This window comes from Lutjanus erythropterus, chromosome 13 (assembly GCF_056507025.1).
Source record: "Lutjanus erythropterus isolate fLutEry1 chromosome 13, fLutEry1.hap2, whole genome shotgun sequence".
Classification (NCBI taxonomy): Eukaryota; Metazoa; Chordata; class Actinopteri; order Lutjaniformes; family Lutjanidae; genus Lutjanus; species Lutjanus erythropterus.
In genome coordinates this window covers 28431022-28455573 of record NC_139329.1, presented here as the reverse complement: position 1 = coordinate 28455573, position 24552 = coordinate 28431022, and the positions used below count along the sequence as shown (strand labels likewise).

The 24552-nt window shown below is 40.2% G+C and overlaps 1 protein-coding gene and 1 non-coding gene across 5 annotated transcripts in view; both read right to left on the bottom strand.

The window, feature by feature from the left end:
- The window catches only part of srpk2 (SRSF protein kinase 2), a 94925-nt gene extending 73209 nt beyond the window's left edge, over nucleotides 1–21716 (bottom strand). For all 4 annotated transcript variants that reach the window (XM_084733751.1, XM_084733750.1, XM_084733754.1 and 1 more), the window contains exons 1-2: nucleotides 21626–21716; nucleotides 21299–21365 (exon numbers count right to left, since the gene is read on the bottom strand). In XM_084733751.1, coding sequence (XP_084589877.1) covers nucleotides 21299–21365; nucleotides 21626–21641 — 83 coding nt within the window. In that variant the 5' untranslated portion in view covers nucleotides 21642–21716. The remainder of the gene's footprint in view (nucleotides 1–21298; nucleotides 21366–21625) is intronic.
- Nucleotides 21717–24068: 2352 nt separating this feature from the next.
- Nucleotides 24069–24142, bottom strand: trnat-agu (transfer RNA threonine (anticodon AGU)). The gene has a single exon. It is a non-coding gene; the product is annotated as a tRNA-Thr (tRNA).
- Between the last annotated feature and the right edge of the window lie 410 nt (nucleotides 24143–24552).

Genomic DNA, 24552 nt, shown 5'->3' with positions numbered 1-24552 from the left:
ATGTGCAAAGTGTTCCTTTGTTCTAGGGCATGTGAGGGTTTAAAATACTCTATCAAATCAGGCTCAAGATGGCAGCGCGTCTAGACACAGTGGCTCGATCCTTAACTACTTCAGTTGACTGACTTTAGAAAAGTCAATGATGCCTGATTAGTTTTGATGCACCTCAATATTATTAACTGCCAAATCAGATACGTATCAGTGCTTTAAGAAAAAAAGTTCTCTGGTAGTAACTATGACTTGGATACTATTTAATTTGTAATTATGGTAAATATGTTATGACATGAATGTGGAATTAGTGGCATTGTGGGAAGATTTATGGATCTTGACACATACTACAGAGTAAAAGACAGGATATCTCAGCCTCTGCTGCTTTGACTATTCTTTTCACTCTTCCCACTGTACTTTTTTAGGATTATGACAATCTTAAAAAGGTACACATCCCCAAATGTACACAAATAAGTCAGTTTACTACTAGACGCCGCAGCCTGTGGAAACAGTTGTATAATGTGTTCCTCTCTGCCCTCTCATCTGCTTTATGAACTCGTTTGATTCGGACTTCAGCACAAAGTCAGATCGTTTGACTTGTTGCAGGGAAAGCGGAAGTAGATTGACTGAGAACAAAAAGCATTCACAGTTGGACAACCACACAACCAGAATTCAAGAACAACATGCTTTAAGCCAGACAATCAAATGACAAACAGGCTAGGAATGACTCAATAACACCTTTCCATCTAAAAGGCATCAACCTGAAACTAATATGCTACTCCTTGAAGGAAGAAATACACACCGTGCAACATGAATCATTTATGCAATAACAGCAGTATCCATTTTTTCATACCTTCACACCGTCCTGACATTTTACTGGTGTATCATCTGGACTGAATTAAAATAATCCAAAACAGGGGCATAGGCATTTTTCTTCTTTCTTCTCATCTCATCTCATCAAACAGCCAAGTTTGTCTTTTCAGCTGTGCTGCCATGCGGAGACTGACCCCTGGTGGTGTAAGATGCTCACTACAATACAGCATCTCCCCATCAGTTTAACAGAAAGAGCGTCATCTGTACTCATGATGGTACTGAAAATGACACCGTCTGGATTTGTTAATACGCTGGTGTATCGTAATACCTTTATACCGCCAAAGCCTATTATGCAATACTATTTTTACACACACACAACTTTAATCAGCACTTTTGATACTACTCGAGCTAATAAACATCTAGTTTGAGGTCAGTTTGCGGCTCATTCGATTTAAAAGGTTCATAAAACAGTTCTATCGAGATTAGCGAGCATATATGAAATATCTTAAGTTAAGCAGTTGGATCACGGACTTAGTTGGAAGATTTGCTCTATTTAAGTGTCCCAGTAAGCCATGACAGTGACCCAGCCGGCACAATAGACCAGGGCTCTGGAACTGGTTCAATGCAGCCATTAATAATGTTATTAATTCCACCTTTTCCTGCAGTGACATGTCAGACACACATGCTGCTGTTCAAAAGTCCTCTATTTACCCGACATTTCCACTAGTCATGGGCTTCGGTCTTGCTCGCTGCCATTTTCTCGAACCCTTCCAGTCTTTTCGTCTTTGCTCACGTCCCGTCACTCTACTTTCTTCCAGTTGCGCAGAAAGAAGCATAACCCCTCCCACCACACGCAGCACAGTAGCTGGTCAGTGTTGAGTGCTCGTAATTCATAGACACACACACACAGGTAAGCAGCTTGCACTTTCTGCGCCTCATTACCCAGGGGAACGCACTCCGCAGCAATACACTTCGCAAGTTAAAGCAAGTGCATGCTGGTGTGTAGGTGCAGTAACTGGGTGAAGAGAGAGGAGGAAGGGAGGGAGGGGAGTATATACAGTTTACCTAAAGGTAATACTGAAGAAACGGTGAGATTATGACCCAGTAATAGCTCCACCTGGTCCTCTGTGTGTGTGTGTGTGTGTGTGTGTGTGTGTGTGTGTGTGTGTGTGTGTGTGTGTGTGTGTGTGTGAGTGTGAATGTGAGTGAGAGCTCATTAGCTAAGTGGTGTGTGTTTAATTGATGAGCGGGTGACCTTCGCCCTCTCTTCCTGCACTCTGACCTCAGCTGCTCCTCCAGGCTGACATGTTTAAACGGGTTCTGTCACACATGGGGGTGGACTACGCACACTTAACATTAAGCTCACCCACAAAATGGCCGTCTTCATGTTTTTTAACGCCCTGTCACCACGCTAATGGAGTTCAATAGTAACACTTTACTGAGACACGAGGCGTTTGCGTGATCAATGAACTGTATGTACTGATGAGCATTTTTAAAAGGAATTCGGGAGACTTGTTCAGGGGAGTTGTTTCAAACTGCAGTCCCAAAAGCAACATTTTGGCCTTCATAATGCGTCCCACACATCTACGGCTACTTTTGTCCACCCATCAACAAATGCCTTCACCCAACAAAACAATGTGCAACCCTCATGTACCCTCATATCTGAGTGGCCAGCAAATATTTGGAATTTTTGTTTGAAAAATTATTCTATTTTATTGTTTCCCACATTTTACTTTTATTCTCAAGAAATCATTTAATTTTATTGCAAATCACATAAAATATGCTCTTTAAGTTAAATTTCACACAATTACTGATTATTCATTTAATGTCAGTAATAGTGTGGTATCTAAATTAATATACAACATACTGATAATCAGCATTGTCTCTAATATCATTATTAATTTACTATAAATGTGATTTTAATTCATTTGCAACACTGATGGTGTGTGCATGCATGGTGGTATTTAATTTTATTAATCAATAAATCATTTTAAAATAAATACCATACATTATTATAGCCTGAGGTTGGCAGTTAATAAATCATATTTCAGTGATGCCTTTGAGGAAGAGTAATGACAGGCAATTTTTATTTAGACTTTTTCACATGTCTCATGTGGCTGCTGCTCTGATTGATTCACTGACCTTTACCTTCTGGTTACAGACTGGTCTCTCTAAGCACCAAGCACCAGATCAACAGGCCCTTTAACAAATATTTATTTTTACAGAAGTGAAATTTAAAAAAGAGGAACTGAAAGAGTGAAATAGGATTATTTGTCTGCACTTGACTGACTCATATAAAACAGTAAGTCTTCATTGTGGAAAGCACAAAGAATATGAAAATGAATTATTTCAATGGGTAACCCAGAAGGTCAAAGCTGAAGTATTCAATCATTTCCAGCATGACAAAAACAGGAGGGGGGGAAGAAGAAAAACCTACAAAGAATCCTTTCAAGACACGAATAAAACCTGGGACATGGCCGCCCTCTACTGGACGAAATAAGAGCTACACTGCTGAGAGTAAACCACACACACAAAGCACTCTTCACATGATAGAAGGCATTCATAATGGAATACAGGGCACAGGGGAAAAGTAAAGAGCAGCACTTTAGGAGGCCAAACAAGTATAAACAGAAAAATAACAAGGTGTTTTTTTCCTACTGCCATAAAGCATGTTGAGCAGACCACAAGCTGAGGGCGCGCGCAACAATGAGCACCCTGTTTCCACAGTATTGTGATTAGAGCCCTGCAGCAGAGGAAAGGCAGAAGGCCGGCCTGTAGTCACAGTGAGCGTCATGTCAACACAATGAATGTGATAATTCACTTAGCAGAGGTACTGCTGTAATACGACTGAAATAGCCCGAGACTGGTGGTTAAATGTCTCCATGAGACTAAATGTGAGATTACAGCCTTCAAGTTCAAGCTAAAATGGGGTTAAACAGCAGTCACACCAAAAAGGCAGCCAACAGACAAACGCAGACTGGAAAAACAGGCTTCACAATTGGAAAAACATGCTACAGAATTCTGATGCAACATCAAATAAGACTACAACATCAAATAAATCTAAGTAACAATGAAAATAAAGACCCAAGTTATGCTAAATCAAAGTTAGGCACCAGGACCAGTGAGCAGGATTTAGTGGCATCTAGCGGGGAGATGGGAGATTGCAAACACCTTGTGTCACTCACCTCATGTCAGCATTTGGTTTGTCAGTTCTGGGCTACATTAAAATATATTCCATATCTTCCATATTCTGCCATTAAACCCCCATAACCCTTACATGCTGGACCTTTAAGACAAATGTAAACAACTTGAATTTAACACTAAATGTGTGAAAATGGTCCTTGAGGCATTTTGCTGTTGGCCAGTTTACATTGGTAACCCAAAAGCTCAAAAGCTCGTGGCAACATGCAGATGTTAGCATGTTAGCATTGCTGAATCTTAATACCTTGTACCGATGATGCTGAAGTGGAAACAAATGTCATTAGTTTTGCACATATTTGCTCAAAAAACAAAGTCTTGGACAAATAATAATAATAAATAATAATGGCACTGGGTGAAAAGTCAGAGGACCAATATAGTTACTACATTCACCTTTGAAAATGAAAATGAATGTCTGAACGAAATTCCATGACATTACTGACTTACAAAAATCTGATGTTCTGTTGCTGCATCACCTTCTGGGAGAGCTAATGCCAAGAATCCATGACACGTTTTATGGCATACAACACCAAATAATAAATCCTTTACAACAGCACCACAAATTTTTATTTTGACCTTCAGATAGAGGAGCTGAAAAGCACTGCTTTACACGTACGTACACACAAATATATATGCACATACAGTAATAAGTTACCAGCAGCCAGTTTGCTAACCTTTCCGCCCTAGGCTTTAACTCTCAGGCTACAAAAAGGCTGTTCTGTCTGATTTATGGAGGATGCAAGGGGTCATATGCAACCTGAGAAGAAGATACTACTCATGGCTGAAAAACATCTTTACACCTCCTCTGCATGTTTTTTTAGGGGGGGGGGGGGTCTTAAAGAGGAAGTTTGCCCCAAAATCCAAAATACACATATTTTTCCTGGTCTGTGCAATTTATCCATCTAAATTTTTTGGTGTGAGTTGAAGAGTTTTGGAGATATCGGCCTTCAATATAATGGCAATAAATGGTACTCAGCTTGTGGTGTGGTCCAGTAGATTGATTTTGGAAGTGATCTGTCCCTTTAATAATCACTTTTGTTTGTTCTGCTTAGCCTGCTGCCACTGCAAACAAAATGGATGACATTTAGACAGAATAAAGGCGACACACTAAAAAGGCAGTGGTAATCACAGATGTAGTTGTGGGTAAACGCAATATATCTAATTTTATCCACAAGCTGCATAATTACAAATGCTATCAAACCGAGGGGTTACACAATTGAGGTTTATCATAAAATTAATTTTGTACACATTAGTGATTGTTTGGTTTTGTTTATTTGACCATCTTTTTATTCACGACTACATATGATTTGTGTGCTCAGATGCTTCTAGAGCTAACAAGAATTTCTAGCCAGGTTTTCGAGACAGGACTAAACGAGGACACCAGACTGCTCAGCATGGCCAATTACTCAATGTTTACAATGGCAGCAGCAGCCTTGATAGAATAAAGCTGATGCATGGACTGTGAAGGACACACACATACACAAAGAGTATATACACACTCTCCAGAGATCTGGGTTAGTGTGCTGTTCAGATACAGGGACAAACAAATACCTTCTGGCTAAGATTGCAAGCATGAGGAGCAGTGATTACAGCTGACACAAGCAATCCAATACCATAGGAATGAGTATTGATTCTGCCCCGCTGTACCTGTGTCTGCATTCATCATATTATCTGTGATTACCGGTGAGTAAACTGGGGAAATGTTTAAGTGCGTTTCACTCTGATTCACTAAACCGCAATGACGACATGAGCAGCATCTTGGTATCTCATCATCACAGGCTTTCTGCAGTTTCTTTTAACCGAGACTGTATCTGAGTTTTCCATGGGGGTTTTGGGTTTGTGTTTAACTTTTCCTATTTCTAAAGGGGGCAATTACTTTAAATCAATGGCTGTAGTTCACGTTTTGCAAAAGCTATTAAACAAGCGCTACGAAGCCGTGGGAGGAGCTGGATTATTTTTAAAAATGGACATAAAATAATCAGCAGGATCACACTTTGCACTGGTGCACAGGGTGTAACCAGATAGTGTCAACAGAGACAAGAACATCATCACCGAAAACCACTTATCTCCAAATTTGTTGACGTTTAATTTTTTGACAAAACCGAAGAACAGACGTCTGCTTCTTGAGTTGAGTTCATTCTCCTTCATCCTAAGCCAAACAACAAAGCCACTGGATCATCTTAAAAGTACATTGGCACAAAGATTAAAACATGGCTGCTCATGAAACGAGGCTTTCACCGGACAGCAACAATGTGCAAAAATGATCAGAGACAGCAGCAGCGTCTGCACAGCTTTTTAAAAGTAAAATTCAAGCACTTTAAATAGAGCTGAAACTATTTATAGCCAACTACTTTGATTATAAATTGCTTAATTATATACCAGCTTCTTACATGTGAATACTTTCTTTAGTGCTCTGTGACAGTAAACTGAAGATCTTTGTTGTGGGCAAAGCAAGACATTTGGTGTCACCTTGTGCTTTAGGAAACACTGATCAACATTTTTCATCATTTTATGTACCACAGAACAACTTAATTAATCTAGAAAGTAATAGACAGATTAATCAACAATGAAAATAACTGTTAGTTGCAGCCCCACTTTCAAGGTACCTAAACATTTCAAATAATGTTTGCAAAATTCCTTTATCCCCACAGCAATCAATGTATATTTTAAGTTTGTTTATTTTACCAGCTGTTCATATTAACTTTGATTTCTTTTACTTAATACTTGCTAATTTCACCAGGAGACAAACAAATATGAGGTGGTTGTTTCACTTTAAATATTAAAATATTTTTGTTATTTGAGCAATTGTATAGATGAAACTCCAGATTATATTAAAAATCAATCATTTTTGAAGGTGATCAACCGAATTCAGGCACATTCCTGAACTGGAAATCAGAACTGTCAAAATAAAGGAATTTTCAAACTTTTCAGGACTTTGTACAAACTCAGCAGGAAAGGTGTGACTTCCACTGGGGATATCCTGCTCACTTTTACAGTATGAGGTTGATCAGTGACTAAAAACTCTCTAAAAAGTGTCCTTTCACTGTCCAGCTGCCAAATCCAGATGAGAGCAGCAGGAAGTTGTTCAAAAATGCTGAGCTGCAAATTCATAATCAAATATAATCGTGCACTCGCAGCAATAATCTACTAGCGGCAGCTCATCTGATGAACTTATTTGACTCTCAGGCTAAAAAGCTGCTGCATCTACTTTATGGAGGTCATAGTGGCCATATGCAACCTGAAAGAAACATCTGCAGATACAACTAAAAAACATATTTCCACCTCCACTGTATGTTTCTTCTAGACAATAACATGTAGTGCTATTTCTCCATATAGATTATTTTAGTGTGAGCTGCTGAGTTTTGGAGATACAGGCCGTTGATATCTGTTAGATATCTGCCTATCTGCCTAAGTGTCAAAAAATACATTTGAAAAAATTCAAAACCATTGTCTCTTTTGTCAAATCATGACCCAGTTACTCAAGATAATCCACAGACCTTGTTGAGAGCAGTTTAATGTAGGAACTATTTTCTTTCTAGTGGACAGAAAGTAGATCCAGTAGATTGCACTGTGATAACTGGGTCATGATTTCTGAAAAAAGACGTTGCTGGTGGGTTTTTCAAATAAGGAAGGTGGATATCTTTATGGCCAATATTTCCAAAACTCGAAAATTCACACCAAAACTACCTAGATGCATAAATAGCACTACAGGTAAGAAGACAAATATACATTTTTGATTTTTGGGTGACCTGTCACTTTAAGAGTTCAATGAACGCCAAAGAATTTGAAAGATTATTCACTTCCAAAGCCATAGAGTATGTTACAACATCAACATGTATGTTGAAATAACCCACAAGTACAATTCTGTCATACATTAAGTGCACTGAACCGTTAATAAGAGCTCAGATAATTCGTCAAAGGATAACTGTGCTTTGGGTGGTGTAAGAGCAAGTATGCTGGCTTGGCATTTCAATTAAGTGCATAACACTTTTAGGAGGAGCAATTCTCAAAAAGCAACACTTCATACTTATTAAATGAGGAAATAAAGCTGCCAGGGCCACCCCAGTTTCTGTCCTCTACACTAGCACTAGTGTGAAAACGTAAAACACACTGTCTTTTGATAAGGTGAATAGAGGTTTATAATAAAGGAGTCATTTGAGACTTTACATGAAGAGGTGCCACTTTTAAAGCTTGTTTACATGATCGTTCTGCTTATTTTGTGAGTGGAAAATGTATAAAAATCTAGCCAGATTAAAAATTTAGGAAGGGTGCAGCAAAAGAAAAAAACTGAGGGTAAAAAATGCAGAAGTAATTTGAAAATTGCAGAACAAAATAGCAAGAAATTGCATAGAAATGCAACTTCATGAGCACAATTCCTCCCTCCCAACTGGCCAGAAGGTGGCAGTAGAGGGTGCCTGTCTGGTGTTGAGCCTCCCCGACTGTGAAAAGCTCCTGCCCTCTCAGAATTACATGCCCTATTAATGTCTTCCCTTCCTCCTCCCATGATGACCCACTGGCCTGCAACTGCAGAACTGGACCACACTTCAGAGAGGCATCGCATGAGAGGAGCAGATCCTTGCTTCGTGTCCCTCACTGAACAAATCCTATTTGGACCACACACAGTCTGAACATGGGAGAATCCCTCCATTTAATTCACTCTTGTTCTGTCTCCTCATGCACTCTGATCGACTCTGTAGATTTGCCCAGATCTTGTGCTTTCCTGGCGAACGTCCTGGGAAAGCGGCAGGAAAATCCTTAACAAGCTCAAAACTCTCCTAGTCAGGCAAACATCTAGTTTGAAAAAGAGGAGCTAAATCCAACGGAAAAATCCACCCTAAAATGAGCCACTAGGCGAGCAAATTAAGGAGCTTGATAAGTTGCCTGGCTGTCAGAGCTAAAAAGAACAACCACTCACTTTTAGCCTATTAAATGCTCCAGGCCAGAGGCAACCTGGTGGCTCACAAAAGCGACTAATGGCTGTTGAAAAGGTGAGTTTAAATCGGGAGCTTCTCTTCAGGAGTTCCAACTTAAACACCTACTGGAGTGGCCTACTTCTATACTATATTCAATTAGACAGCCAGCCAGCAATAATACTGGCACTGCAGCCACCAGGGAGGAAATCATTCCCACTCAGACACCACAGAGGAAGCAGCGAATATCATATTACAATTCAGTATATAACAATGAATGATCTGTGAGAGGCATAGCCGATCTTTCTGACAGAATGAGTCTATGTCCATAAGTTTCAGTTCTATTCCTGTTTGGGATATTTTATTATAAGACTGTAGGGTTATAGATAAAGAGAGTCAGAAATATTGACAACAACACTGTCGCCTACGTGCAGTTAGATGTACACATTTTATTTATACACATCATCAAAATACTTTGTTTAGGCCGCTGCATTAAACAGCTTCCCCTCTCATTAAAGTTGCATGAATCAATGTGTTTCAATTAACAATGGATTAAAGGAGCAATATGTAACACATGTGCACCCAAAAATGAGTATTACAGTCCAAATAGTGAGCTGGAGCAATAGACTGTATATTAAAAAGGTTGAAATCCTGTTTAATATGCCGTCTATGGTTGAAGTGATTTGTTTCCCCACCCCCTCCTCCTCCCCAGACAGCTTAGGCAGGCTGCAGGAATGTGGCAGGAGCGCAAGATTATAATTTGACAATAACAAGCGAGGACGAGTGCTCCGGTGTAAGCTGATCAGCTGTTCATAACAGTCAATTGTCTGTCAATGTCAAGTTAAACCCGCTATCCTGAAAACAAAAGTCCACACTCTGAAGTTGGAGTTCAGTGACTCTCTGCCTTCCAGACTCCATGAACATATTGCTCAATATATCATCTCAGCCAATATTCAGCATTAATGTGACTTCTAATTAATGTGAACTGGACAAACTTAAACAGTCATTCCAGCCCAGAACAGACATTTCAAAGGAGCACACTGTTGCTCTAGCTTTGTTATCAGAGAGGTGATTATTTCATCTTAATCTCTGATGGCAAATAATGGTCATTTAATGATGAAATACATTAAATATATTGCAGACTTCTCCTTTAAATGACTATATACTTTGAAAGGTGTTGGTGAGAGTGAAGAACCCACACAGAACTATCACCCGACTCTGCAGTTCCCTGCAGCTCAAACCATTTTAGCATCATTTAGCAAATTCTTTTGGTTTCACATCCCACAGCTGAACTGTTTTTGTTCAGGCTCGCTGCTCTCATCACTTCAGCCCCATTTCCAGCAGCAGAAGGCTGCTGTTTTCAGTAAAAAAGTCTGATAAACTCAGTGTACGGTACATCCAGCTTTAAATGGCAGACAAAGACAAAGTTTGAGACTAGCTGGCGACACAGTGAAGCATTTAGAAGCTTAAGAGTCAGTTATTTCCCTCGGGAGACGGGAGACAAAAACAGAGCTAAAAGGAGAACGAATATTGGAGTTACATTCGTCAAGTGACCAGAAACAAGACTTCATCTTAATGATCATGTTGCTCCAAAGCTATTGGATGTGTAAAAAGACAATTGTTTGCCAATACATAAGTCATGTCAACTGGGGCCTGAAGGGTTTTTGTGACCAATTCGGATGTCAATTTTAGAGGTGAAATATTCACAAATTATCAATACAGGCACTGATATTGTGAATTTTTGAGCTACTGTGTGGATTATGCACTGACCCTGCACCGATATGACTATGCAGAGGTACTGCTCTAGTGGAGCTGCTCACACCAGCAGATCAGACTGTGGTTACACTGGGCAGCTGTGTGAAAGTGTATAACTGTGCAAAATGTGATCAGGGCGTTCCTGCAAAAAAAAGGAGGCTTCCTCTAAGTGAAACTCCCCTGAATAAATAAAGATTTAAAAATAATGTGGGCCAGGGCTGCAGAGTGGCACCCTTACTTCCCCACCTCTTACCCTGCTACTTCCGCCCTTGCTTGGACCCCACCCACCTAACGTCAAACACTGCCTCCATTTTTATCTCAGCTACACACTTGTGAAGTTTCATGGCTGCATCTTGCATGGTTATGATGCAATATAGCGATAAAATCTGTTTATAGTAGTGTTGTCAAGATATTGGAGTCACAGACTTTGATACAATACTACAATAGCTGGTACTGGTGTATCAATACTGAGGAAAATGAGTATTAAAAACCTTTCAAATATTTAGTATTGAAATGTATTGATATTTTTGACAACACCAGTCCGTGGACATATAAACACCTGGCAACGCCCCCCCCCAAAATGGGTGCAGCTAATAGCCGATATATTTGTCCAATCACCCACCCTTAGGTAGCATGTCATTAATTCTGCTCAGCTGTGTGTGCAGAGTCGAGCACTGCAGGCTGACATAAAATTGGTCTCACCTCACACTCTTGACGGCGGGTGTGGATGGCTCCTCCACGGCCTTAACAGCGAGCTGAAAAAACACAAACGTGACTCTTTCTCTGGTCCCTGCCCTTGTATCGAGCTGCTTATAAATTGTTGCCCTGCAGGTCTGACTTGTAATGACACATTTCAAAGGTTGTGACTCTGACTCTGGATAGATACCAACCAAACATAGACCTGTTACAGCCTGTGTGGGTTATGTACATCTGTATGTAAACGTGCATTTTGATCTTTCCACTCTGCCTCGACATTCAGCCGCCTGCCATTCAGCGACCTATGTGCTTTCCCCATGTGTCCAACGCAGCAGTTTTTACAAACCCTCATTTCCTGCCTTCAGCTGCCCTGTGGCATCTTCTAATTCCCTCTCTCCACTTTCCTTACTCACTCTCTCCATCCTGTTGCTACTGGTCGACCAGACACACGCTCACACAGGCAGACTCTCTCTTTTTCACCCTCTCAGTCCTCCTCCCTCTTATTCTCTCTCTTTATCTTTTGCTCCACCTCTCTAGCTTTCAGCATGCCTCTCACTGTTTCTCTCTCCCCGTTTTTCGTCTACATGCAGCTCACATGCTCTGCTCTCAGCACTCGCCATCAGCATCATCCAGCCAGCCTGCAGTATTGATGAAGGAAGCACTATTGAGCAGTACAAATCTGCTTGCCACAGATCAAATCTCTGAGCTCTTCCTCACGTCTTTACATTACATTACATACTGGTCATCAATCTACCGTGGCTCATTCCTTAAACTAGGACATCTGGCCAAAAAGACAAGGCCACTGGTGTTCACCCACAGCAGCAGTAGCTGGTGGACTCTCCAGCTCCCCAGAGAATCAATTCAATTCATTAACAGGGAACCTTTCGTTTACCACTACTGCTAATCAATAAAGGAGCATTTATCTTAGCAGCAGACTGATCTTAAGCACGACTAAAAACTATCATAATCAAATGTTTGGCTACCACACCCAAACACTGTCTAAGAACAGGAGTTTGACACGGGTGGTTGTGTGCTGTTAAAGAGCCACAGCGGTGATGACAGCTGGATTCTGTCACATTCAGACAGAGCTAAGCTACCTGCTTTCCATGTTTCCAGTCTTTATGCTAAGCTAAGTTAATCAGCTGCAGACCAATAATGAGAGTGGTGTTGATCTTCTCATCTAAAGCTGGGCTAGAAAGCAAATTTCCCGATGTTTTGAATAAACGGTACTAGCAATATATTCACATATCAAACAAAACATAAATAAATTGCAGCAAATTGTAGCCTAGATGGACTCTCTGAATATGGAGAATCAGCGGTGTCCTTGAAGCTTAGGTTCATGTCTAGATAGTTATCCTAGATTTGCAAAACTTTATTTTTATTTATTCATTCATTTGCACAATAAAACAGGACACCAACAAGACAAAGAAAAGAAGCAAATTGTGTGGGTGAGATTTAAGAATAAAAACGCTAAAGGCTTATAGAAGGAACCTCACCTCAATAAGCAGTACACATAAGCAAATGCAAAATAAATGTACTCCACAAAGGTAAGCCAACAAGCAACCATAGGACCAAAGAACAAACATAAACTAAGCAACATTACAGCAAAAGCATAAATAAATAAAATAATGCAGTGAGAGTATTTTCAGTTTTTATAGTTTGGTTCATCAGAGAGATCCTAAGTCTGTAAGTAAGAGACCGAGTCTGTGATTTGGATATAACTGCATCATAGCAGGAGGAGTAACCAGTTGGAAAAATAATTTACAAGGCATATATAGTGCAGCAGGCCAATGTGAAATTTTATAAACTAAATTTTGATATTTATTTCTGTTAAAAAAATGAGAGAATATTGAGCTGTTTGAAGAGAGGGACTGAGTAGTAAATCTCACTGCTAAATGTGGCAATTCTGCAAAACCTTTTTTTTTGCAAAACATAAAGCTTATGCATGTGGGTGGGTGGGATAAGATTAGCTCCCTAAATGATACTGCAATGTATGAGGCAGGGATAAATTAAGATACAATAAAGAGCTCATAAACACTTCTGATGAACCAAACAACTACATTTGCAGATGATGCCAATGGATTTGCACATTTTATGACAAACAAACTGAATATGAATCTTACAGTTTAGAGATTCATCAATCAGGACTCCAAGGAAGCTTGTGAATGAGACTTGGGTGATTGGATTATTTCCAATAGAGAGAAAGGAGTTAGATTTATACCAGATTTACAACAGATTTAAAGTAGAGCCAAGAGGAAACACACTATAGAGCCAGACTATTTTCTAACACAGTGAATTAAGGGTTTATTTCAACCAAACCAGAGTTGGTGATTGGTCTAACAGTGGAAACACTGACCAAGACAGTTTTGGTGAGTTTTATTTTGTTGCTGTGTGTTCTACAAAGTTAACAAGGCAGTTAAAGCTTGTCTTAGCTTGGTAAAAGAGAGAACCTTGAATTCTGTCAGTGATCGATTGTGTTTTTTGGTTTAATAAGGAAGTTACAGTACAGAGTACATTTTGTTTTGTTTCGTTTTGTTTTTACATCTTATCTTGTTTAAATGTTTTTTTTATGAACAGTGGCAGCTGATATGTGATAATACCCCAATTTGATTACTGCTTTGATCCCTGCACCCAGCAATACAACAATCTTCTCTTGGTTGTGTGTCCTACAACTCTGAGGTGATTCATGGCTACAGTTTTTCCTTTCTTTTGCCTCCAGCTAACACCGTGATATAATCATAACATCGGCACTAATATGGTCTATTAAGGAATGGAATTATTTTTCAAAAATATCAGCAATTTATGAACACAGGGGACCACGATGTAGACATCTGTATGTTGAAAATGTCCTCTTCCTGAGGTACATATTATATACTTGCTTCAGTTAATTAAATATTAAAAGTAAAAACATTGACAAGTTATTTCTATCTCAATGGACTCCGGTTTCAGCCTTCTGCCTGATGATACCAGTAAATACACCCTCCCCGTCTCATCTCCGCTCAGTGTTCCAGCCGGCTGCCTGCTCTCATCTTCAGTCAAAGACCATGTACTGGCTGGGCGAACCCCACGGAGAAAATCAATGCAGTTTACAGTGCAATGTGCGGGACCATTAGTCAGGTTAGAGTCAGCTCATTTCATGCAGAAAGGTCTATAGTGCTACGACAGGCACTGCAAGCTGACAGATATACATCCCAAGAAGAGTATTAGCATTTAGACTCACTGGTGCTATGCCTGGCAAAGTTATGACTAATGAATGCTATTATACTGGTGTCGCTTTTTATCACACTCACAGCCCCAGCATGTTTTGGTATGCTGATCCAAATTCATTTATTTTAATCTTGGAGGAGACTCACATCAAAGCCTCAGCCAGTGGAACTTGCTATGAGCTTGCAAATATGAAGCGCAGACACATTTACAATCTGTATTCAACAAGGGACATCAAACATTTGATCGTTTATCAAGGTTGGACTCTTCGACTTACACCAGAAGATGCATTTGCAGTGATGGAGAACCTACAACAGGTTAAAGGTCAATGAAAGGGCTGCAAGTACATAAAACTGTTATAATTATTGTCTTATTTTATTATTATTATTATTTTGCAGTCATTACACAGGTACCGACTCCACTCTGCTCCAAACTACTGCAGCATTGCTGTGCCTGTAATCATGGTGCCTAGGATTCACTCTGTTGTTATTGCTCCTGGTCTACTAGAGTCACACAGCCAGTGTTTCTATGACAACTTGCACAACAAATGGCATGATGGTCCATTTATTTTAAGTGACAGGCCGAACTCAATAAAGGGAGAGATGATAAAGTGAGAAAAATAAATTAAAGTGTAAAAGCTATGACCCGTGACTAAACGAAACCAGTCAGAGTAAAAGAGTATTTTTGTTTTGTGCGGCTCCTGCAGCGACTTGAAAAGTGTTTTGCTGGTATTAGTTACACTTCCCAGTAAAATCAGAGTGACGTGGTGGATCGTGCTCATAATCTGACTACTCACGGTATATAGCTCATAAGAACATATCAAGCATGTCCATGAAAACCCCTGTCACAGACAATACAAAAATCAGCCGGTCTGGTTCATTTCTGTTTTGATGGATTTGATAAAAAAAACTTTATGCAGGCATTAACATGCACTGCAACCTTTGAAACAGATTTATATAAAAATACAGTTGAGCTGAGTGGAGTATCTACAGACTCACTGATTTTAATGAAGGTTTGATTCTGTGCACACATACACAGTTCAACCTATACTGGATTTTTGATGCCAATACTGATATCAATACTTGGAACCTGATAATGATATTTACTGCCAATTTTCCTTCTCTCTTTTTTTTTTTTTTACGTTGACATTGCATGTCCAAAACCTCCAAAACAAGCTATTTGAAGAAGTCACTCTAGGCTTGACAGATTTACTGATAATTAAACTAATCAGTAGCTGTGTGCTGCAAGAAAGGGAGTCTTTACTTGGAAATGTCAAACTTTAGTTATAGTCCCTCAACCTTTTTGGATCATACAGCGCAATAATGGTTTTGTTTGAATTACAGCCGTTGAGATGAGTAAGAACAAGTTTAGTGTAGGCTCATTATCAGGAATCATCTCAGTTCCAATGAAGTACTGTGTCTCTCTTACATGCACACACAATTATTGTACAATACTGGAAAACAGATCAGCAATACAGACCAAAAGGGACACAAGTCTGTAGATTAAATAAAGTGATAAGGTCTGTTTATGATGTGTAAGCGCTGACCTAAACTTTAAAGGACAACAAAAGCAAAAGTTGGAGGAGAAAAAGAGATGAATCAAAGTGATCTTGGTATGAACTTTTCTTTTGGGCTACAACCAAGTTCAAAGCATCTCCTACTACTCCACCTACAGATGCTGCACATCTATACAGAAAGACAAACACACAGTCAATACTCAGTTATTTTAGAATACAACAACAGTACAACTGCGCTTACAAATCACAACTGGTGTCTTTGAATGTTGCTGGCATCGCTCCAGCCTGGTACGTGGTGTTTGGTCAGCACATTGAACAGAAATGATAAAAGCTGGAAAAGGGCTTTGAAGACCAGACTTGTAGCTGTAAGGCCAATAGATCAGTTTCAACGAACACGCTCTGCTCAGCAATTCATGCAGTTTGAACTCCGACATGTGACTGCTCCAGTGCTTCTGCTGATGATCTTAAAAGTCAAGGCAACACCGAGCATGTGCTCCCTCAGACGACGCAGCTTCCCTCCGTGTGAATCGACAACAAACGTGTCACGCTGTTTTCAAACCTGTGAAAAAGTGAAATTGAGAAAATCCTGAAACTAATATTCATCCTCTCAGTCGCTGTCAGACTCATCTGATCGATGGTGTCTGAGATAATGTTGTGACAATAAAAGATGACTGATCCATCATCTTCACATAATAGATTCAGTAAATAAACAACCGTCAGTGTGTCATCAGTTGAGTGCGTCTGCAAACAGATGGTTTACATTGGCTCATCTAACCATGATTATGGGTACTCGGCCCACTAAATATCTGTCTAACATGCAAGTTAGCATGACATAGAGATGTAATGTTCATTCTAATAAATGCTTCATGTGTCCACGTTGACATTCAACTTCTTGAAAAATAAACAATGTCATGTTTAGTTGTGAACTGGCGACTTGTCCAGGGTGTACTCCGCCTCTCGCCCAATGTCAGCTGGGATAGGCTCCAGCCCCCCACGACCCTTCGGGAATAAGCGGTTACAGAAAATGGATGGATGGATGGATGTTTAGTTGTACCTTCGTGCAGCATTTAGCCCAGAGGTGTATCCATCAAGCTAGCAGCAGCAGACCTGAGGGCAGCCACGTTTGTATTTTCCCAATAGCAGAACTCACTGGCTATCATCTGACTACAATTTAGCATTCATGAAGAGGAAATAGCATTATTTTTGCAGGTATTTGGTCATAAACCACACACAAAAGTATGAGGCAGACTGAAATTCTGACCTGATAATGGCGTTAAATGAAAAATCATGAAAGTCTTTACAAACTTTCATGGTAATCCATTCAATAAATGTTGAGATCTTTCAGCCTGGACCAAAGTGTGGACCAACTAACAGAGCTTGCAAACTACTGTGGCTAAAAAACAGCATAACAAATTAACCTCAGTGCCCTAGGCACGCTGTGCATGCATCACAAAAAAAGACCTAATATCCACAGGAATTCACACTTGACCAACAGAAAAAGCAAAAACAAGCTGCTGTACTTGCCATGCTTTTTGAACAATAACTGATCTCTGGAAAGTGCAGCAAAATCGCCACTTCTGTGCGACGAGTGACTCAGACCACAGTCTGGCTGGCTCTTGAACAAAAAACCCCTAAAAAAAACCCAAACATGTCATGTCTGGATAATAAAAGCTGTTATAAAAAGTGCATTGCAGTTAAATGACTAGTCACCCTCGGTGCACCTCCAACAGGCATATTTTGTCTGATGAGATTTGTTTTGTTGCATCTATACTAGTGGCCTAGCAGTTTAAGGCACTGACCATGAATTGCAATGTCCCTTTTGTTGTCAGTCCTGTCATGTCTCTACTATTGACTCTCTAATGAAATGCACTCACATTAGGCCCAGCATGACTCTGCCAAACGGCACCCTGAGTGGACGATTATTCAAGAGGAATAAGTGAAAGCACCTACATGGGTCTGCTATGTGATACTGATATTAATATAAGGGACATACATGCAAGTGTGCACATGCAACTTCATGCACACAAACCCTCCCATGTGCTCCTGGTAAGTCCTCAGCAAGATACCATGATCCGTCCCTCTAAGCTTTAGTTAAATCTCTCCTCTGCCTGTGTTTGTTAGCCTGTATTTGTTGGCCAGACTGAGTGAGGTCAGAGGTCATGCAGTCAGGAGGCTGAGGAAAGACAGGCACTTCAAAGATGGGAACTGTCTATATATTTACATGCATTTATGTGTATGTGTGTGTCTGAACGAACTAGTTCAAACATGGGGAGTTTTATCATCTCAAAATCACAAGAGATCAAAGTCAAAATGCATTGACTGAACCTCTTTCCCTGAGTACACATTGCTCTGAATGCGAATGCCTATTTGTGGTGGAAGTGTGTGTGTGTGTGTGTGTGTGTATATGTGTGTGTGTGCAGTGGTTTCTGAAGACAAAGCTCGTCTCAGCAGCTCAGCGAAGCCCTTCAGCCGAAAACTGGGCATGACTCTAGATCAAAGCAGATCACAACCCTTAAGAATGAACTCTATGAAAGTGAGAAAGTGTGTATTAGGGAGGTCAACTGTCAGGGAGAAAGACAGAGTGTGTGTGTGTGTGTGTGTGTGTGTGTGTGTGTGTGTGTGTGTGTGTGTGTGTGTGTGTGTGTGTGTGTGTGCTTGAAAGTTTGAGTGGGTGTGTCTGCTTGCTCTGATGCTGCTGTGACCATGACCTGGATAAGCGTCTCAAAACCGGGATGGATGAATGGACGGATGGATGAATGAATGCATGGATGAATGTCTGAGATACTGTACAGATCTGTCACTGTGTGAGAGAGAATGACCGAGATCAAGAGACAGCAAGACTGAAACCAAGATGCTGCAGTCATGAGAATCTTTTGAGATTCAACTAGACAATAAATACATGAATTTCAACTGTCGTTTCTTTCCAAACACACATGTAGCTCCGCAACGAGAATGCCTGTAGCTTTGTACTAAAAAAAAGGTTGCAAGTCTGACTCCAGGTCAAGACATCTTTCACATGCTGCTCTGCACCCTGCACTTTACTGTGCTGTGATGAGGGCTCACTGCCCTCATCACAGCAAATTTTTTCCATCTCATTTTATTCCCCATCTCATCTTATTCCATTGTGCAATGGGTTTGAAATCAGTGTTGTCACACAAGTGAGGAACATGCTAATGACAAAAACACTGAAAAAAAAATCTAAAAAAAACCTCAGAAGATATTTGGTGTTGGCTTTATTGTTCTGAAAAGATGCTGCATTTACAGGTTGGATTACAAAGCTTCTGAAAGAGTATGATTGCATCAGAGCTTGTACGCCAGATGCATTAGCATTAGCTTTTCCTGCTCAGCTTACTTCAGGGCTAAACCCCTTCAGTTTTCAAGCAGTTGGGAAACAACAGACAAGACTTGTCTTGATCTTGAGAAGCTGCAGCATTTATTAACTGACACACTGTAACCTGTACTGTACATTTACTGCCACACTGACAGCTTATTGCTAAGTTTCTGCTCCACTAGCAGCACCATCACCCTCACTCGCATGCTGCACATACATTATGTACTCCCCTATTCCTTAAAGGAGCTACACTACCCTTACTTCAATTAAGTCCAGTAAAATGCAATTATTTGGGCAGTCGCAGTAAATCACCGTGGTCAGAAAAAATCCATACTGTCACAGCCCTGCCCAGATCAATCTGCATTACATGTTGCCAAATCTCATCATTTCATTAGCTGTCAGTATCTAAGGCGCAGTTTAAATTCAGTCCATCAAGTCATTCAATCAGATAGAGTGTCATTTTTCTGAACATGTGAAAAAAATCTAGAGTACAAGCTTATGCGAGTGTTACTTCATTACAGAGCTGAGATTTTTTGGTTGATTGACTGAAACTTAAGCAGCAACACGATGGTTTCAATTTCTCAAAAGTGAGAATTTAAGCCTTTTCCTTATTTTACCCAATAAAAAAAATCAAATTTTTGTGTTTCCTGACTGTTTTGGTCTGACAAAAAAGCTACTAAAGACATTACCTCAGACTGAAAGAAACTGACATGCATTTCTGATTATTTTCTGGCTTTCTGTAGATTAAATGATTCACCTATGAATCAAGTAAGCAATTAGCATATCAGTCAATAATGAAATTATTTGTTAGTTGCAGCCCCACTTCGTTTAAAAATAATCTTAGGGTCATTTTGTTAGACTCATTAATTTCCTCTGCCTGCCTAATCCTTATCAGAGTTAAGCCCCTACTGCATGTATCCCAGCATTCACTGGGCAAAAGGCAAGACCACATCCACAACATGTCACCAATCTCAGGGCTTCCACCACCGGACTCATTTTTTATTTACAAGAGTGCTGCTTCTGGAGAAAAAAAAACAGCTTGTAGAATTATTTCACCACTGACATGATGTTTTTATGCTTGAAGACCAGAATACCAGAATAACTGTGGACTTTCTTGCACACATCTGTTATGCTGTGTTTCAGTGTGCAGGTGTTTGGGGGATTCCAGCACATTCCAGCAGCCCCCTGAGGTGGTCGCACCGTTGGTAGCACCTAATTGATGCCTTCTTTGGCTGCCGGTGACGTCGCTCCAATAGCATCATGCCATGAAGTAAAAGCCCCTCTCTCCTCACTCCAATTCGCATGCACTTTACAGAGCCACTGCGCTGCAACCAAGCACTCACGCCGGGGAAATCACGCTGAAATGCATCATGATCTCCCATCACAAAACTAGAAGCACTCACCAGGAAATAAATGCAAGAAAAGTTACATAATCAAACACTAGGTGAGAGGCGATAAAAGGAGGTGTTTTACTCCTCATCCGTCTGGCACTACCATCACTGAGGGCCAAGGAAATGAGCTGTCAGGGCTCCTATTGCAACCCCCAGTGCAAAAATCAATCAAGAGGCCATCAGTTGAGAGGCAGAATTAAAGCTGAGGAGCAACTGTGGATGCTGGAAACAGGCGTCAGGGAGTCAAGTGTGCACCCGTGGGGAGCCCATCGTCCAGATACCCAGTCTGACTCCTCTAACGTGAATGGCAACTTCCCACACTGAGATGAAAATACACGTCCCTCGCCATATGTGCGCACAGTCTACACCGCCGACGCACCGGCAGCAGCGCCGGGGCGTCACACGGAGCGGAGCCCGCTGCCAACAAACCAAACCCCGGCAAACAAACACTTCACTCTCACCACGTCGCGCAGTCATCAACCGCCGCCGCCCCGCTTACCTCCGATTGTGACCCGCTCTGTCTTTCTTCCCCTTCGGCCTCCTTTTCCTGGCCTGGATGGCCATCACTGTCGGGGTGAGGTCGCGTTCATCCACGGGCATGACCGACGTCCAAATCCGGGGAAGGGTGACGGAGGGACGGGGAGAGAGGGGGAGAAGGAACAAACACACACACCATCAGGCTCTAAAGCTGGCTGGCACGGGTCATTTAACGTCGTTTAGCGTGCTCCGGCAAGCTACATGCACGTGTAACTTTTGCTGCCGTTCATGTCAAAATAAAAGCAGGAAAGCGGCGGCATGGTGGAGTCTGAGGCTGAGGAATACGCACCTTTCCTGGAGCTCATGTTTCCTCCTCTTCCCCTCAGCAGGAGCGGCCAGCTCAGCTCGGCGGTGGCAGCAGCAGCCTCTCTTTCTCTGACTCACACATACACACATACACACATACACTCACACACACACACACACACACACACACACACACACACACACAAATACTAACCTCCACCTAAAGATGACACGCGCTCCCTCTGGCGTCTGAGGCTGGAAGCGCGTGCAGCCTTGCACCACTTTGCACAAATGAATTCACATGCAACATGTACAACTGTTATAAAACTAAATGTATTGTAGTTAAGTGTTTAATGGATTATCCTAACTGACAAAATAAAAAAGTAAAGACAGAAATTACTCAACAAATAAATTAATTAAATGATCCAAAAATGGTATTAAAAACAAATAGGCATAAATTAATTGTTTAGCCCAATATAGTGTTTTAAGGCTGCAACTAACAATTATTTTTCATCAATGATTAATTAATTGATTATTTTCTCAATTAATCTATTGACCTAGTTTTGTCCATGGAATATCAGGAAATGGTGAAAAAATTGACTCAAAGTGATTAAACAATTAATTAATCCTGACACAATATCATAAATTGAAAAATAGTTCCAAACAGTCCATAAAGTAAAATGGCCCCAAAGCATTTGCCAAACACCAAGATGATTACATTTATCTGAGCTGTACTGAAAACAGCTTGCTATATATTAACTATATAAATGTTTGCATACGCATGCATCAGTCATAATAATCAAATAAAGGAATGCAACATTCTGCATGAGTACTGCACTTTTTATTTTGTTTTATTTTATTTCATAAAAGGATTTTCTTACTTAAAAATATTTTTTCGTCACTCCTCTTCTTGTTGTTTGAATGAAGCCACAGTTAGAGCACCTGTTACAGGCTGAGTAAATCATTTGAATCATATCAGTGACTCAAAATGAAAAGATGGGACCCTGGTGGCCTTAGGGTTCAACATGCTGACAAGGAATCTTTCTTGCATGTTCTTCGCCATCTGTCTCTGCTGATGTTGTGTTTTATCTTCCAATTGAAAGGCCTAAATTGCCCAAAATAAAGAGCAGTAGTTTAGCAGCATGTCTAATATATTCCTCCTCAGCTATGTTATACTTTTAAACAGCATCTATGTGCTGTATCAGTACAAAACCTTGGTAGCAAGCCCAGGATGCTGCTTCTTTACTATTTATAGTTAGCTCTGTCTTTTTTTTGTTTTGCTGGCTATAGCACACTCTTTGCTTTATGCTATTTCATCAAGATTAGTTGGACTTTTAATTTAGATTTTGATGTTGTGCTTTTTGTTTATCGGTACCCTCTTACTTGTGTTTTATTCCCACATTTGTAAAAATTGCATCCTTATGGGAGGTATTTACTGCTCCAGTGAGTCTTTAAGCACAGCACCATAAGTGACAAGTTTTAGAACATTGTAGAGCTGAACTTTAGCACTTTCCCATCTTAATTTAGAAGTCATGAGGTGGAAATGTGGCCACAAATGCTTCAGGAAATTACCAAGAATTTGCTGTAAAATTACCTACTCCAGAGGACTGGATAACAAGGGACAAGGGAGACAGTAACAGGCTAAATAATCAATATTTTACGCAACTGAATCACCTCGGTTGACCATTTAAGCATTAAATATTAAACTGAACTTTCATTTTTGTAAAATGCATTTCAGACAGCTCATAAAGGCAAAATATTCACCATTCTCTTTACCTCAAAGAATAAAATAAAATGTCAACTGAAACTTTTTTTTTTTCTAAAGTACCTTAAGCACAAACACCTGTGTCGTATTAGGTTGTGATGTTCACTAAAATCACAATTTATACATAAGTGCTGAGTGCTGTGGAGGTCTGGCTATCTGAGACTACCCAAAAATTATCTTGTAAGTCTGCAAAACATTGCTTGGAGTTTCACAAGAAAACTATTGCAGAATCTCTCAAACATGTAATCGAATGGTGAACAGTTTTCAAACATAAAAAACTTATAAAAAAAAAGTCTTCTAAAGACCCAACATACTGTTTGCACAACATCACAACACACACACACTCAGTTTAGACAGTGTGCATGTGCACATGAACGTGGCTCCAAGCTGAGGGTCTATAGTGAAGATTCAGGGTAAAAACATGGTATAAGTAACATTTTTTTAGTCAGCCTGGCATGTCGGGGGTGTTTTGTGGACTAAAAAACTAAATCCAACCTTTAGTTAGCATGAGGGTGAGTAGATCAAGACTGAATTTTAATTTCTCTGTGAACTATCCCTTTAAAAACTCAAAAGAGCAAATGGCTGTGGTGCCCAACGTATTGAACACAGAGCTGTCTTAGACTGTTAATGAAATCCTACAGCACAGTTCTCTCATTTATTCATTAATGACTGTAACGTCTTCACAGAATCTTTGATATTCAACTCTTTCCTTTCGGTGAAAAGGCACCGCTGGGATTCGAACCCAGGATCTCCTGTTTACTAGACAGGCGCTTTAACCAACTAAGCCACGGCGCCGGTACGAGCTTCGTAAATGTCCTATTATACAGTATCAGAAGAAAACTATAACCTTATAGCACGTGTGATAAATGAAAAATGGTATGAATTACAACTACATGCGTCATAATTACATTCAACACTGCTCATCATCATGAATAAGTTTGCTTTCAATTCAAAACCTCTGTGTTTTACTATGGGCTCATGTAGGCGCCTCCTATATTATTAACTGAAAATGACACATTTTATCTTATAACGGGAAATCTACCTGCAGCTGGTCTGGTTACGTTAATACATACAATTAAACACCAAGTGCCACATAAATTGTACGTCTCCATATAAAAAAAAGACAACGTGTTTTCCTCTCAAGTGAATATTGCTGCGCTCAACAATAATACAAACCCCTTAAAAAGTTTCTAAAAAGTAAATTT